The 13,677-nt window shown below is 40.4% G+C and overlaps 1 protein-coding gene across 1 annotated transcript in view; it reads right to left on the reverse strand.

Annotated features, from left to right (window-relative positions):
* STRN (striatin) overlaps positions 1 to 13,677 on the reverse strand; it is a 132,623-nt gene that overhangs the window by 85,906 nt on the left and 33,040 nt on the right. Inside the window, exon 2 of the mRNA XM_010373189.2 lies at positions 3,018 to 3,121. Within this exon, the coding sequence (XP_010371491.2) occupies positions 3,018 to 3,121 (104 nt within the window). The remainder of the gene's footprint in view (positions 1 to 3,017; positions 3,122 to 13,677) is intronic.

A 13,677-nucleotide genomic window follows, 5' to 3' on the forward strand; every position in this document is an offset into this window, starting at 1 on the left:
GGAAAAAATGATACCTATAGAGATAGCAAACACAATAAAGCAAACATAGCAAAACTTTTCAATTGGTGAATCTGGGTAAAGGGTATACAAGATTCTTGCAACTCCTCTATTAGTTTGAGATCATGTTAGATAAAATTTTTTTGGCTGGGCATGGTGACTCATGCCTATAATCACGGCACTTTGAGAGGCTATAGCAGGAGGACTGCTTGAGCCCAGGAGTTCCAGACCAGCCCTGGCAACAGGGCAAGACCTTGTTTCTCTAAAAACTAAAAAATTTATCTGTGTGGACTGGAGTATATCTGTATTCCCAGACACTCGGGAGGCTGAAGTGGGAGGATCACTTGTGCCCAGAAGGTTGACACTGCAGTGAGCCATGACTGTACCACTGCACTCCAGCCTGGTCGACAGAGCAAGACTCTGTCTCAAAAAAAAAAAAAAAAAAAAAAAAAATTTAAACTTCCCATATTCCCTGTTACATGTAAGATAAAAGTTTGAACTCCTTGGTTAGGCTCTCTGTGATCTGACTCTTGCTCCCTCTACCATTATCAGTCATCAACTGAGGGGAGGACCACAACCAACATCCTACTCTCCACACACAAAGATTACAAATTTCTGAACACACCAAACTGCTTTGTTCCATGTCAAACATGTTTTCTCTACGTCCTGAACCTTGTCTGACAAGCACCTTCTTTTTTCATGCTATCCAAGCCTCACCTCCTCTTACTCTGCTCTCCTTTCTACTTTCATGCTCCAGATGAAAATAACCACTCTGGGCCGCGGTGGCTCATGCCACCCAGCACTTTCGGAGGCTAAGGCAGGCGGATCATGAAGTCAAGAGATCGAGACCATCCTGGCCAACATGGTGAAACCTCGTCTCTACTGAAAATACAAAAATTAGCTGGGCGTGGTGGTGAGCACCTGTAATCCCAGCTACTCAGGAGGCTGCGGCGGGAGAATTGCTTGAACCCAGGAGGTGGAGGTTGCAGTGAGCTGAGATGGTGCCACTGCACTCCAGCCTGGCAACAGAGCAAAACTCCGTCTCAAAAAAAAAATATCTCAAATACTCGGCCGGGTACACTGGCTCATGCCTGTAATCCCAGCACTCTGAGAGGCCGAGGCAGTGGATTACCTGAGGTCAGGAGTTCAAGACCAGTCTGATCAATATGGTGAAACCCTGTCTCTACTAAAAATGCAAAAAAATTAGCCAGGCATGGTAGCATGTGCTTGTAGTCCCAGCAACTCGGGAGGTTGAGACAGGAGAATTGCTTGACCCTGGGAGGTGGAGGCTGCAGTGAGCTGAGATCACACCACTACACTCCAGCCTAGTCAACAAAGCGGGACTCTGCCAAAAAAAAGAAAAAAAGAAAAAAAAAAATCTCACTACTCCCCCCAAATTATGTACTTTTAAAAATGTTTTTATTCTTTCCATGTCCCTAATACAGCTTTTCACCAACTTTCCTGAAGTATGAAAAGAAATACATATTTTTCACTAAGAGGTCAACCTACTTTCAATCTCTTATGCCATTTAAAGATTCTACATGATGATGAACACAAGTTCTAATAAAATTTTATCTGTTTCTCATTATTCATAAATATCATCTATTTATCCAATTGTATCTAAATGCTATTTTATTGCAAATATCCCATTCACCAACTTGAAAAAGAGAAAAACAAAACAAGCATCATTAAAAACAAAGCAAAAAAGTAGCAAAAGAGATAATTCCAATATTACCTATACATACTCAGTTACCTAAAAAAAATGAACTGGCTCAGATTGTTGACAAAAAAATCCAAGGCCCATTCATTAAAGCAAATAAATAGCTCATATAACTTCCAAAACTCTCACTCATGACCTATTTTCCTTTACTTGTGACCCAAATTTAGTTACTTGAGTATCTTAGACACTAGCAAAATAGGCAAGATAAGCTTCTGGAGAGATTGTAACGGCAGACAGCAAAGGAACAAAACACACACAAAAAAAGTCTATAGGCTGGGCACGGTGGCTTACGCCTGTAATCCCAGCACTCTGGGAGGCTGAGATGGGTGGATCACGAGGTCAGAAGATCGAGACCATCCTGGCTAACATGGTGAAACCCCGTTTCTACTAAAAATACAAAAAATTAGGTGGGTGTGGTGGCGGGCGCCTGTAGTCCCAGCTACTTGGGAGGCTGAGGCAGGAGAATGGTGTGAAGCCGGGAGGTGGAGCTTGCAGTGAGCCAAGATCGTGCCACTGCACTCCAGCCTGGGCAACAGATCGAGACTCCGTCTCAAAAAAAAAAAAAAAAGTCTATACAGAATCTTAACATAGTCTGCTGGAACAATTTTTTTCTAAAGAAAATACATCAAATTGAGTAATATTAAATGACAGGAAAAAGAGTAAACATTATAGAAATTTTGTTTAAAAATTAAAAACGATTTCAACTTTAAAATGAATGGATACTGACAGTTCAGGGAGCACATCTGTTTCTTCAAAACAGGCAGAGTAGGAAAAACATGTTGCTAATTTTTAAAAAATCATATAAATCAGTTTTTTGATCATTATTAAACTATTCATAAAATTAACATATTACAACCATTCATACAAATGTTTACTACAGATACTCCTGAATCCAAGCAGTACTAACATTTAAATTTATTTTAGGAATGATGAAAAAATTATTCCAATATTTAAGAGACCGCCATTTTTGCCGGGCCCAGTGGCTCACACTTGTAATCCCAGCACTTTAGGAGACCCAAGGTGGGCAGATCACCTGAGGTCAGGAGTTCAAGACCAGCCTGACCAACATGGAGAAATCCCATCTCTATTAAATATACAAAATTAGCTCGGTGTGGTGGCGCATGCCTGTAATCCCAGCTACTGGGGAGGCTGAGGCAGGAGAACTGCTTGAAACCAGGAGGTGTAGGTTGCGGTGAGCCGAGATCGCAGCATTGTACTCCAGCCTGGGCAACAACAGCGAAACTCCATCTCAAAAACAAACAAACAAAAAAGAACACCACTTTTCATTTTACTGAATTACCTTTCCTGTTTAAGAGCATATTCCAACATTTTGATCCTCCTCACAAGATCCTTCTTCAAATTTTCTTGGCCCTTCCTTTCTCCCTGTAGGAAGGCAATCTGGGCCTGAGTAGGGGAAAGACAGACAAAATTCAGTTTAGACCAAAAAAAAAAAATTATCTTAACTCAGTAAAGAACTTTTGGAAGTTAGAACAATTAGATGCAAAAATATTTCCTTTTCCTATTTCTCACAAAGTATGTACAAATATAAAAATGCACTGACTGCAAGGGGGAAAAAGGATTTAGGTTAAATAGGGCAGTAGGGACATCCAAATGCATTTTACTACAGGCTAGGGATTTTACAACACATAGTCCATATCATTTAAGAGTCTACAATCTAAAACAACTAATATTGCTGGGCGTGGTGGCTCACACCTGTAATCCCAGCACTTTGGGAGGCTGAGGCAGGCGGCTCACTTGAGGTCAAGAGTTCAAGACCAGCCTGGCCAACATGGTGAAATCCCGTCTCTACTAAAAATACAAAAATTAGCCAGGCCTGGTGGCACCTGTAATCTCAGCTACTTGGGAGGCTGAGGCAGGAGAACTGCTTGAACCCGGGAGGCGGGGGTTACAGTGAGCCGAGATCATGCCACTATACTCCATTCTGGGTAACAGAGTGAGACGCCATCTCAAAAAACAAAATAAAACAACTAATATTAATGCAAACAAATGCAAGGTGTACAGTACAGTTGGCTAATGTGTTTGTCTTTTTGCCATCAACAGGATTTCTTTTTTATAAAGCAGAAAGGGTTAAAGTAAAACTAGTTCTTATAATCCCCTTGCACAAGCTTCATCATGTATTTAAATTTTATGACAGACTCCTTAAATGACTTTATTTTGGACCTCCCCAACAAACAATAAATTGCTCCCTTTTCTCAATCCCCACCCTTTTCCTCACTCACCTTGGAATGTAATCCACAGAAAAAAGAAAGTGAAAGTTGGGAAAAGGAAAATCAGAGACAACGGCCTTCTGCCCATTCCTGCCCTCCACCCCAAGGAATCACTAAAACCCTATATTTGAATATGAAACAAACTGTAAACAACTTTTAAAGTCAGTAAAACAGAGGGGCTAGGAAAGAGTAGCTCTCCAGAATATTAAAAGAACATTTACAATTGAAATACTATCTTTCCAATAAGAAACTGAAACTATGTCACAAACACTATTTGTTAAAGTGACTCATAATACCTCTTAAAAGTCGTAAGGGCCTCAAAACTAGCTATATATTTCACTATTCTCACATGTACCCCCACCCCCTGTCTATTATACTGACCCACTAAGACAGGTAACAATGTTATTTATGTATCTACAGTACTTTCCATTAAGTAAGCAGGAACTTTACATTTAAGGATGAGGAGGACCTTGCCACATCCGTAAGGAACTGTGAGGATTGTCCAACTCAGGTTTAGCAAGTGAGCCATTAAACTTAAATCTCATTCAAACTTAGTTTACATTTATCTTACTGAAATAAAAGTGGTCTGAAAACAATTCAATTGTTTTCTGAGGAGAAGCATCAAATATCCACAATACTCTTTTGAAATTACACATTCTGCAATGGGATAATTATGTTACCTAACCAGAATTGTAATGACACATGCATTTAAAGCTGATAAAAATGAAAGTCTTGTCAAAAGGAAATGACAGCCCAACTTGTCAGGCCAAACATGCTTTGGCATAGAACTTTATATGCTCTTTAAAATGACTTTAATAAAAGTAATAAGCTAATCAATGCAATCAAACATTGAAAGTAATAACAATATCAATTATCAATTTTGTCCTCTCGATACTCCTTGGCTAGTTTTGTATTTCTCTACCCTCAGTGGTCCTGGATGATTCTGAAACTTCAGCCTATAATACTCTAAAGTCTTTACTGTACTCCTCGGCTAGTTTTGTCTTTCTGCTACACTCATTGGTCCTGGATGATTCTGAAACTTCAGCCTATAATACTCTAAAGTCTTTACTGTATATGTTCAACTTCGAGCGTAAGAGAAATTACAATTAAAAGTATAATCAGAGGCTGGGCACAGTGGCTCAGCCCTGTAATCACAGCACTTTGGGAGGCCGAGGCAGGAGGATAACTTGAGTCAGGAGTTTGAGCCTAGCCTGTGCAACATAGCGAGACCACGTCCCCACAAATAATTTAAAAAATCAGCCAGGCACGGTGGCATGTGTCTTTGGTCCCAGCTACTTGGGAGGCTGAGGCAGGAGGATCACCTGAGCCCAGGAGGCCAAGGCTGCAGTGAGCAGTTTTGAGGGTGCAGTGATCACACCACCACCCTCCAACATAGGTGACAGAGTGAGACCCTGTCTCAAAATAAAAAAAAGGCGGGGGGGGGACAGGGTAATCAGGGCCAGGCATGGTAGCTAATGCCTGTAATCCCAGAACTTTGGGAGACTGAGGTGAGAGAACTGCTTGAAGCTAGGAGTTTGAGACCATCCTGGCGAACATACCAAGACATCTCATAAAAAAATTAAAAATATAAAAAATAAACTACAATCAGATTCCTCCTTTTCCATCAAACGGATAAAGTTCAGTAATTTAATAATGTGGTAGAAAACAGACATTTATATACTAGCTGTGATGGTATAAACCAGTTCCACTTTATAGAGACAACTGGCAATATCTGTCAAGTTTGTAAATGCATATACCGGGCTGGGCGCGGAGGCTCAAGCCTGTAATCCCAGCACTTTGGGAGGCCGAGACGGGCGGATCACGAGGTCAGGAGATCGAGACCATCCTGGCTAACACGGTGAAACCCTGTCTCTACTAAAAAATACAAAAAAACTAGCCGGGCGAGGTGGCGGGCGCCTGTAGTCCCAGCTACTCAGGAGGCTGAGGCAGGAGAATGGCGTAAACCCGGGAGGCAGAGCTTGCAGTGAGCTGAGATCCGGCCACTGCACTCCAGCCCGGGCGACAGAGCGAGACTCCAGTCTCAAAAAAAAAAAAAAAAAAAATGCATATACCCTTTAACTCAGCAATTTTAGAACATTATCCTTCAAATATATATTTGCACATACGTGAAATTATATAATACATGACTGATAAAACACAGACAAGAATATGTATACGACCCAAATGACCATCTGAAGGGGACCGGTTAAATAAATTATGACTATAATTGAAAGAAAATTAGGACCTGAACTAAGACCTTTGAGAAAAGAGTAAAAGAGTATGAGAATAATGTCAATCTTTTACCTTTTTTTCTCTACGAAACTTATAAACAAAAAGTCTTAAAACACATTCCTATATAAAAAAACGAATTCCTTCTGTAAAACAACCTCAGTCGAAAACACAGTAATTGGTATAAATTCTTACCCTTTAACAATAAAGATTAAAATCCAGCTAAAACTTCTCCAGATATGGCAGTATATTGCTCTTTGAATTGAGTTCATTGAAAAGGAAGGGCGAGGGTGAGAGACATAAAAGACAAAAACAGGCCGGGCGCGGTGGCTCAAGCCTGTAATCCCAGCACTATGGGAGGCCGAGACGGGCGGATCACGAGGTCAGGAGATCAAGACCATCCTGGCTAACATGGTGAAACCCCGTCTCTACTAAAAATACAAAAACTAGCCGGGCGACCTGGCGGGCGCCTGTAATCCCAGCTACTAGGGAGGCTGAGGCAGGAGAATGGCGTGAACCCGGGAGGCGGAGCTTGCAGTGAGCTGAGATCCAGCCACTGCACTCCAGCCTGGGTGACAGAGCGAGACTCCGTCACAAAAAAAAAAAAAAAAAAAAAAAAAAAAAAAAAAAAAAAAAAAAAAAAAAAAAAAAGACAAAAACAGTGAAAGGAAGAAAAAAAGGGAAGAAAAAAAAAAAAAAGAGGAAAATAGGTCGGACACAGTGGCTCACACCTGTAATCCCAGAACTTTGGGAGGCTGAGGCAGGGGGATCACCTGAGGTCAGGAGTTCAAGAACAGCCTGGTCAACATGGTGAAAGCTTGTCTCCACTAAACATATAAAAATTAGCCAGGCATGGTGGTAGGCACCTGTATTCCCAGCTACTCGGAAGGCTGAGACAGAAGAATCGCTCAAACCTGGGAGGCAGAGGTTGCAGTGAGCAGAGATCGCACCACTGCACTGCAGCCTGGGTGACACAGTAAGACTCCATCTTAAAAAAAAAAAAGTGTTATGAATCAAAGATATTTTAAAAATTACAAATCATCATACTGCCATTTATCTGTACAACTAAACCTAATGATAACAGCATATATTTCTGGAGAAGAAAACTTTGGAATTATCTTCAAGGAAAATGAATGTTGAACTTCCATGATACTTTATACATGTTTTTCACAGTATAGAAAATCAGACATTCACTTCCCAACCATTATAAACAAAAAAGATACAAATAATAGTAGGTAGATATTTTACTATTTAAGTCTGCATGACAAAAAGAAAATTTATTTTTATATTATTTTCAATTCTAATTTGTCAAAAGGATATATGTAAATAGGAATATAAATCTTCTATATCTAAACAGGTTTATCTGCATACATAATATATAATAAACAATTAAAATATTTAAAATGTACCACTTAATTTATTAAAGCCCCTCCCCCCTTTCTTTTGTTTTGAGATGGAGTCTCTGTTGCCCAGGCTGGAGTGCAGTGGCGTGATCTCGGCTCACTGCAACTTCAGCCTCCCGGGGTCGAGGTAATTCTCCTGCCTTAGCCTCCTGAGTAGCTGGGATTACAGGCATGCACCATCATGACCAGCTAATTTTTGTATTTTTAGTAGAGAACAGGGTTTTACCATGTTGGTCAGGCTGTTCTCAAACTCCTGACCTCGTGATCCACCCACCTCGGCCTCCCAAAGTGCTGGGATTACAAGCGTGAGCCACCGCGCCCAGTCTTATTGAAGCCATTTTAAACTAAATCTAAAAGGGCTAGGATTCAAAATTGAAATCACTGAGAAGTATATTCAAAATGAAAAATACACAAAATTCTTGGGTTGGACACTTTTCAGTAGCTTTTCAGTTACTTGTTACTTGCTATGGAACATAAAGAGCACTCATTTTTACAAAAATCTAAAATAAAATATTATAAAACTTGATTAAGGTTCTCATCTTTCGATCTGAACACAAACTTCAAAGTAAAAGAGGAAATATATAAGTAAAAGTCAATTATATGGTTACAGTGTACAATGAAGTTTCAATAATCTGCTTTATGTCTTAATGTCTTCTATAAACTATAACTATTCCCTCTGAAAAGCTTTGGATTATATTATGCTCTTAAATCTAGGCTGCTAGTTTTCTCTGGCACATAATCACTGCCTCTAGCCCTCTCCTCTCTCTTAAAGACAGTGTCATTATCAGGCTGGGCATGGTGGCTCACGCTTGTAATCCCAGCACTTTGGGAGACCAAGGCAGGTGGATCACCTGAGGTCAGGAGTTTGAGATCAGCCTGACCAGTATGATGAAACCCCATCTCTACTAAAAATACAAAAATTAGCCAGGCATGGTGGTGTGCGCCTGTAGTCCCAGTTACTCAGGAGGCCAAGACAGGAGAATTGCTTAAACCTGGGAGGTGGAAGTTGCAGTGAGCCAAGATCACGCCACTGCACTCCAGACTGGGTGACAGAGAGAGACTCCATCTCAGGGGGAAAAAAAAAAAGTGTCATTATCATTTGGTGACACCGAGCTTTACCATCAGAATCACCCAGATGACTTGTTAAAACATAATTTTTTTAGGTTCTAACCTCAGAGTTGTTCATTCAGTAGGTCTGGAGTGGGGCCCAAGAATTTCCATTTCTAGTAAGTACCCAGGTGATAATGCTGCTGATCTGGGACCACACTTGGAGAATCACGAACTTAAACCATTTGTAACACAGTTAGAAGGCCAAAAACAAAAAACAAAGCAAAACAAAACAAAACACAAAGCAGGAAACAGTCTGTTGAGGAGCAAGGAAAAGAACAGTCCCAGAAGTCGGGCGTGGCGGCTCACGCCTGTAATCCTAGCACTTCCAGAGGCTGAGGCGGGCGGATCACTTGAGATCAGGAGTTCGAAACCAGCCTGGCCAACATGGTAAAACCCCCGTCTCTACTAAAAATATTAAAAAATGAGCCAGGTGTGGTGGCAAGCGTCTGTAATCCCAGCTACTCGGGAGGCTGAGGCAGGAGAAGTGCTTGAACCTGAGAGGTAGAGGCTGTGATGAGCTGAGATCATGCCACTGCACTCCAGCCTGAGCGACACAGCAAAACTCTGTCTCGAAAAAAAAAAAAAAAAAAGAAGCAAAGAACAGTACCAGAACCCTACCTCTTTTTTTCCCCAAAGTGTTGGGATTACAGGTGTCAGCTACCACGTCCAGCCCCAGAACCCTACCTTTTTACTCCACAGAAATATGGAGTCTTACACAGGCCTTCAAGTTGACAGACGAGTACATACTAGCTTTTTGATTCTCTTCCAAATTCCTTATTTATGACTATACTTTTAGCAGTCTCCTGAAAAAATAAAATCTACCAATATATTTCAGTTCAATCACATGTTTGGGAAATACCTACTTCCCATCAAGGTCTAAACTGTTGTAAAGGAGAATATAGGAAAAACAAATAAAACCAAGTTTCTACCCACAATGTACTTCCAATCTAGTTAGGGTACAAGACCAGCACACATATGTTCACAAAAACAGCTAAGAAAAGATAGTGCAGTATTAATAAATGAGGATTCAAGTAATACAGTCAAATATTCGTATTTGTTCATTTAACAATATTAACTAAACACCTATTTTATGCCAGGCAGTTATTGGCACTGGGACTAAAGTAGTGACAAAACAAAACAGAGCTAACAATCCAGTGGTTGAAACATATGCTGCCTAAGATGTATGTGTACCAGCAGCATATGTTATATTTACTTAGAACCAGAAACACAGTTGCAGGCAAAAGCAGTCAATATAAAAATAAACACAAAAAGTAACTGGATGCCTATTTAACTCTGGAGTCAAGTAGAGAACTGATGCTCAACTTAAAAATTGCTTGCTTGCTTATTCATGTATTTGTTTGTTTATTTGAGACAGGGTCTCGCTCTGTTGCCTAGGCTGGAGTGCAATCATAGCTCACCGCAGCCTCAAAATCCTGAACTCAAGCAATTCTCCCGCCTCAGCCTCTCAAGTAGCTGGGACTATAGGCGCACACCACCACATGCAGCTAATTTTAATTTTTTTGGTAGAGACAGGGTCTTCCTATGTTGCCAGGCTGTTGCCTAGCCTCAAGCAATCCTCTCACCTTGGCCTCCCAAAGTGCTGGAACTACATGCAAGAGCCACTGCACCAGGCCTAAAAACTGTATTCTAATCTGGTATTTATTCTACAGCTAGTTTTACCTTTTTTTTTTTTTTTTTTTTTTGAGACAGAGTCTCGCTCTGTCATCCAGGCTGGAGAACAGGGGCGCAATCTTGGCTCACTGCAACCTCTGCCTCCCGGGTTCAAGCAATTCTACTATGTCAGCCTCCAAAGTAGCCGGGATTACAGGCTAATTTTTGTATTTTTAGTAGAGACGGGGGTTTCACCATGCTGGCCAGGCTGGTCTCGAACTCCTGACCTCAGGTGATCCACCCGCCTCAGCCTCCCAAAGTGCTGGGATTACAGGCGTGAGCCACCACACCCGGCCTAGTTTTACATTTTAACAAACTAGTGAGTCTCCTGAATTATTATTTCCTAATAAATAAAATACTATACCATTTTATTTATCTCGTTACATTTCAAAAAAAGATAAGATGTGAACTGATGGATTATATTGAAAATAAAGACACATTTCATTTTATGTTTTTTAGAGATGAGGGTCTCTCTCTGCTGCCAGGTTAGAAGTGCAGTGGCATGATCATAGTTCACTATAGCCTTGAACTCCTGGGCTCAGGTGATCCTTCTAGATAACATTTTACCTCTGAAATGCTATAGGAGATAGTGGTATATTCTTTCAAAAGCAATCTCTCTATCCCTAAATGTAAGATTACAAATATAGATTTCTGTGTACAGAAAACCCTCAATTGCCCAAATTCTCATTTAAAGCACTAAATTAATTACACCCACATTGTCACCTTATGGCAGCATATAAATAAATGTACATCAGTAGGTTTTTTGAGATCCCAAAGGCTACCTCAGAACTCGAATCAGTCAGTTAAATTCCCTCAGCACATCTTCCTATCTTTCAACTCTTTATAAATGTTCCTTATGTTTGCTCAAAGGGCTAGAAATTCCATTTTTTTAAATTTACACACACACACACACACACACACACACACACACGCAGTTAGCCCTTCATATCCATGTGTTCTACATCTGCAGATTCAATCAACCATCTATCAAAAACATTCAATAAACAATACAATAGAAAATTTTAAAAATATAGTATAACACAGCATTTACATTAGGTATTATAAATAATCTAGAGATGATTTAAAGTATATGGGAGGGTGTGCATAGTTTACATGCATATACTACGCAAACTTATATAAGAAAATTGGAACTTGAGCATCCACAGTTTTTTGCATTGGGTGGAGGAGTTTCTGGAACCAATCCCCTACAGACATCGAAGGATAACTGTATATGTACATATACACATATGTAGAAGAAAAGAGAGAATAAGGTATCAATCAAGGGAGGAATTCTGCAGATTTACAGCATGAGACAGTATGACATTCATAGATTTAACATTCATGCTTACCACTGTTTTAAGAGCTACCCAGAAGATACTTTGTTAAGGCAATAGAGAAGCTAGAAGCCCAATCTAGAGGTTAAAAGCATGAGTCTAGCCTAACACCAAGCATTTGTCTTTGGAAGTTTTTTTGAGACAGGGTTGGAGAGCAATGGCACAATCACAGCTCACTGTAGTCTTGACCTCCTAGGCTCAGGCGATTCTCCTGCTTCAGCCTCTCGAGGAGCAGGGCCCACAGGTGTGTGCCGCCATGCCCAGCCAAGCATTTGTTAAAAGGCAATCACTCTAAACAGTTTAAGAAAAAAAACTAGGCTGGGCACGGTGGCTCAACCTTGTAATCCCAGCACTTTGGGAGGCCGAGGCAGGTGGATCATGAGGTCAGGAGATCGAGACCATCCTAGCTAACACAGCGAAACCTCATCTCTACAAAAAAAAAAAATGAACAAAAAAAAGCAGGGTGTGGTGGCGGGCACCTATAGTCCCAGCTACTTGGGAGGTTAAGGCAGGAGAATGGCGAGAACCTGGGAGGCGGAGCTTGCAGTGAGCAGAGATCACACCACTGCACTCCAGCCTGGGTGACAGAGCAAAATTCCATCTCAAAAAAGAAAAAAAAACTAAATCTATTGACGTAAAATGCCCTCTGCCCCCACAAAGAAAGAAAAATGTAAGGACTAAGAAAATGGCAGCTCTTAACGAGAAAAAGAACAGAAATGTTCTATACCCCACCATCAAAAATCACTGAACTAATTTAGCAAATGCTCCAACCTGAGCAAAAAGGATTCAAGTGAAATAAAACTTTCATTAAAGTTGAAAAGGATTTTTTTTAATTTACTTGTAGAATATGCGTACATGTAAGAAACAAAACATATGACTCTCAATGGAAATATAATTCAGATAAAGAATTCCACAAAAAGATGTCTTAATCTTAAAATCTGAGGATTTACAGAGCTCTCAGAATGTATTACTTGCAAATGATAAGTCTTCTATAACGTACGATTTTGTTTATGGTTAGCTCCAAAGGAGTTTTAAACATGTTTTAAACCAACATGATCATCCGTTGGTAGGTATACGATCTCTAAAGAAGTATTCTTCAACAGGAAACACTTCTAATATTTAAAACATTCAGTCTTTATGTATAAATTATGAATCCATAAATCTTAAGGAACTACATAAAGCCCAAACTCTTCCCAATGGAATAAGGCTATCGACAATCTGTTCCCATCCTCTCTATCTAGCTTTGTCTTCCACATCCCTACTCACACACATCCTATGCTCCAATCAAAGTAGACAATTAGGCTGGGTGCGGTGGCTCACGCCTGTAATCCCAGGACTTTGAGAAGCCTAGATGGATGGATCATTTGAGCTCAGGAGTTTGAGTCCAGCCATGGGCAACATGGTGAAACCCCGTCTCTACTAAAAAATACAAAAATGAGCCAGGTATGGTGGCTCAAGACTGTAACCCCAGCTACTCGGGAGGCTGAGGCACAAGAATCACTTGAACTTGGGAGGCAGAGGCTGCAGTGAACTGAGACTACACCACTGCACTCTAGTCTGGGCAACAGAGGGGAGGATGGTGGGCAAAGGGAGGAATGAAACTCATAATTTTATGTTTTTAAAAAAGTAAGTAGACAATTAGTCTTTAGCTACTACCTGAACTTTCCCAGCCCCGTGCCTTGGCTTATGCTCTTCTCTCTCCTACCTCTCCAAATGTCCTTTAACTTTCAGATTCTACCAATGTCCAAGTCTGAGCCTACACACACCACAGTAATCCCTTCTCTGAATTCCAAGAGCATTTCTTATTTTCTAGTTTAAAAACAAAACAAAACAACCTCTGTATGTACATATTATTTTAACACTTTATGGGACTTATATTAATGTTCAGCAAAAAGGCAAGAAAGTAAGCACTTTGGTATACTTAATATGTATCACGAACTCTACTAAACACCTTTTATAATTAATCTCATTTAATTAGGACTATT

Source organism: Rhinopithecus roxellana, chromosome 17 (assembly GCF_007565055.1).
Source record: "Rhinopithecus roxellana isolate Shanxi Qingling chromosome 17, ASM756505v1, whole genome shotgun sequence".
NCBI classification, from domain to species: domain Eukaryota; kingdom Metazoa; phylum Chordata; class Mammalia; order Primates; family Cercopithecidae; genus Rhinopithecus; species Rhinopithecus roxellana.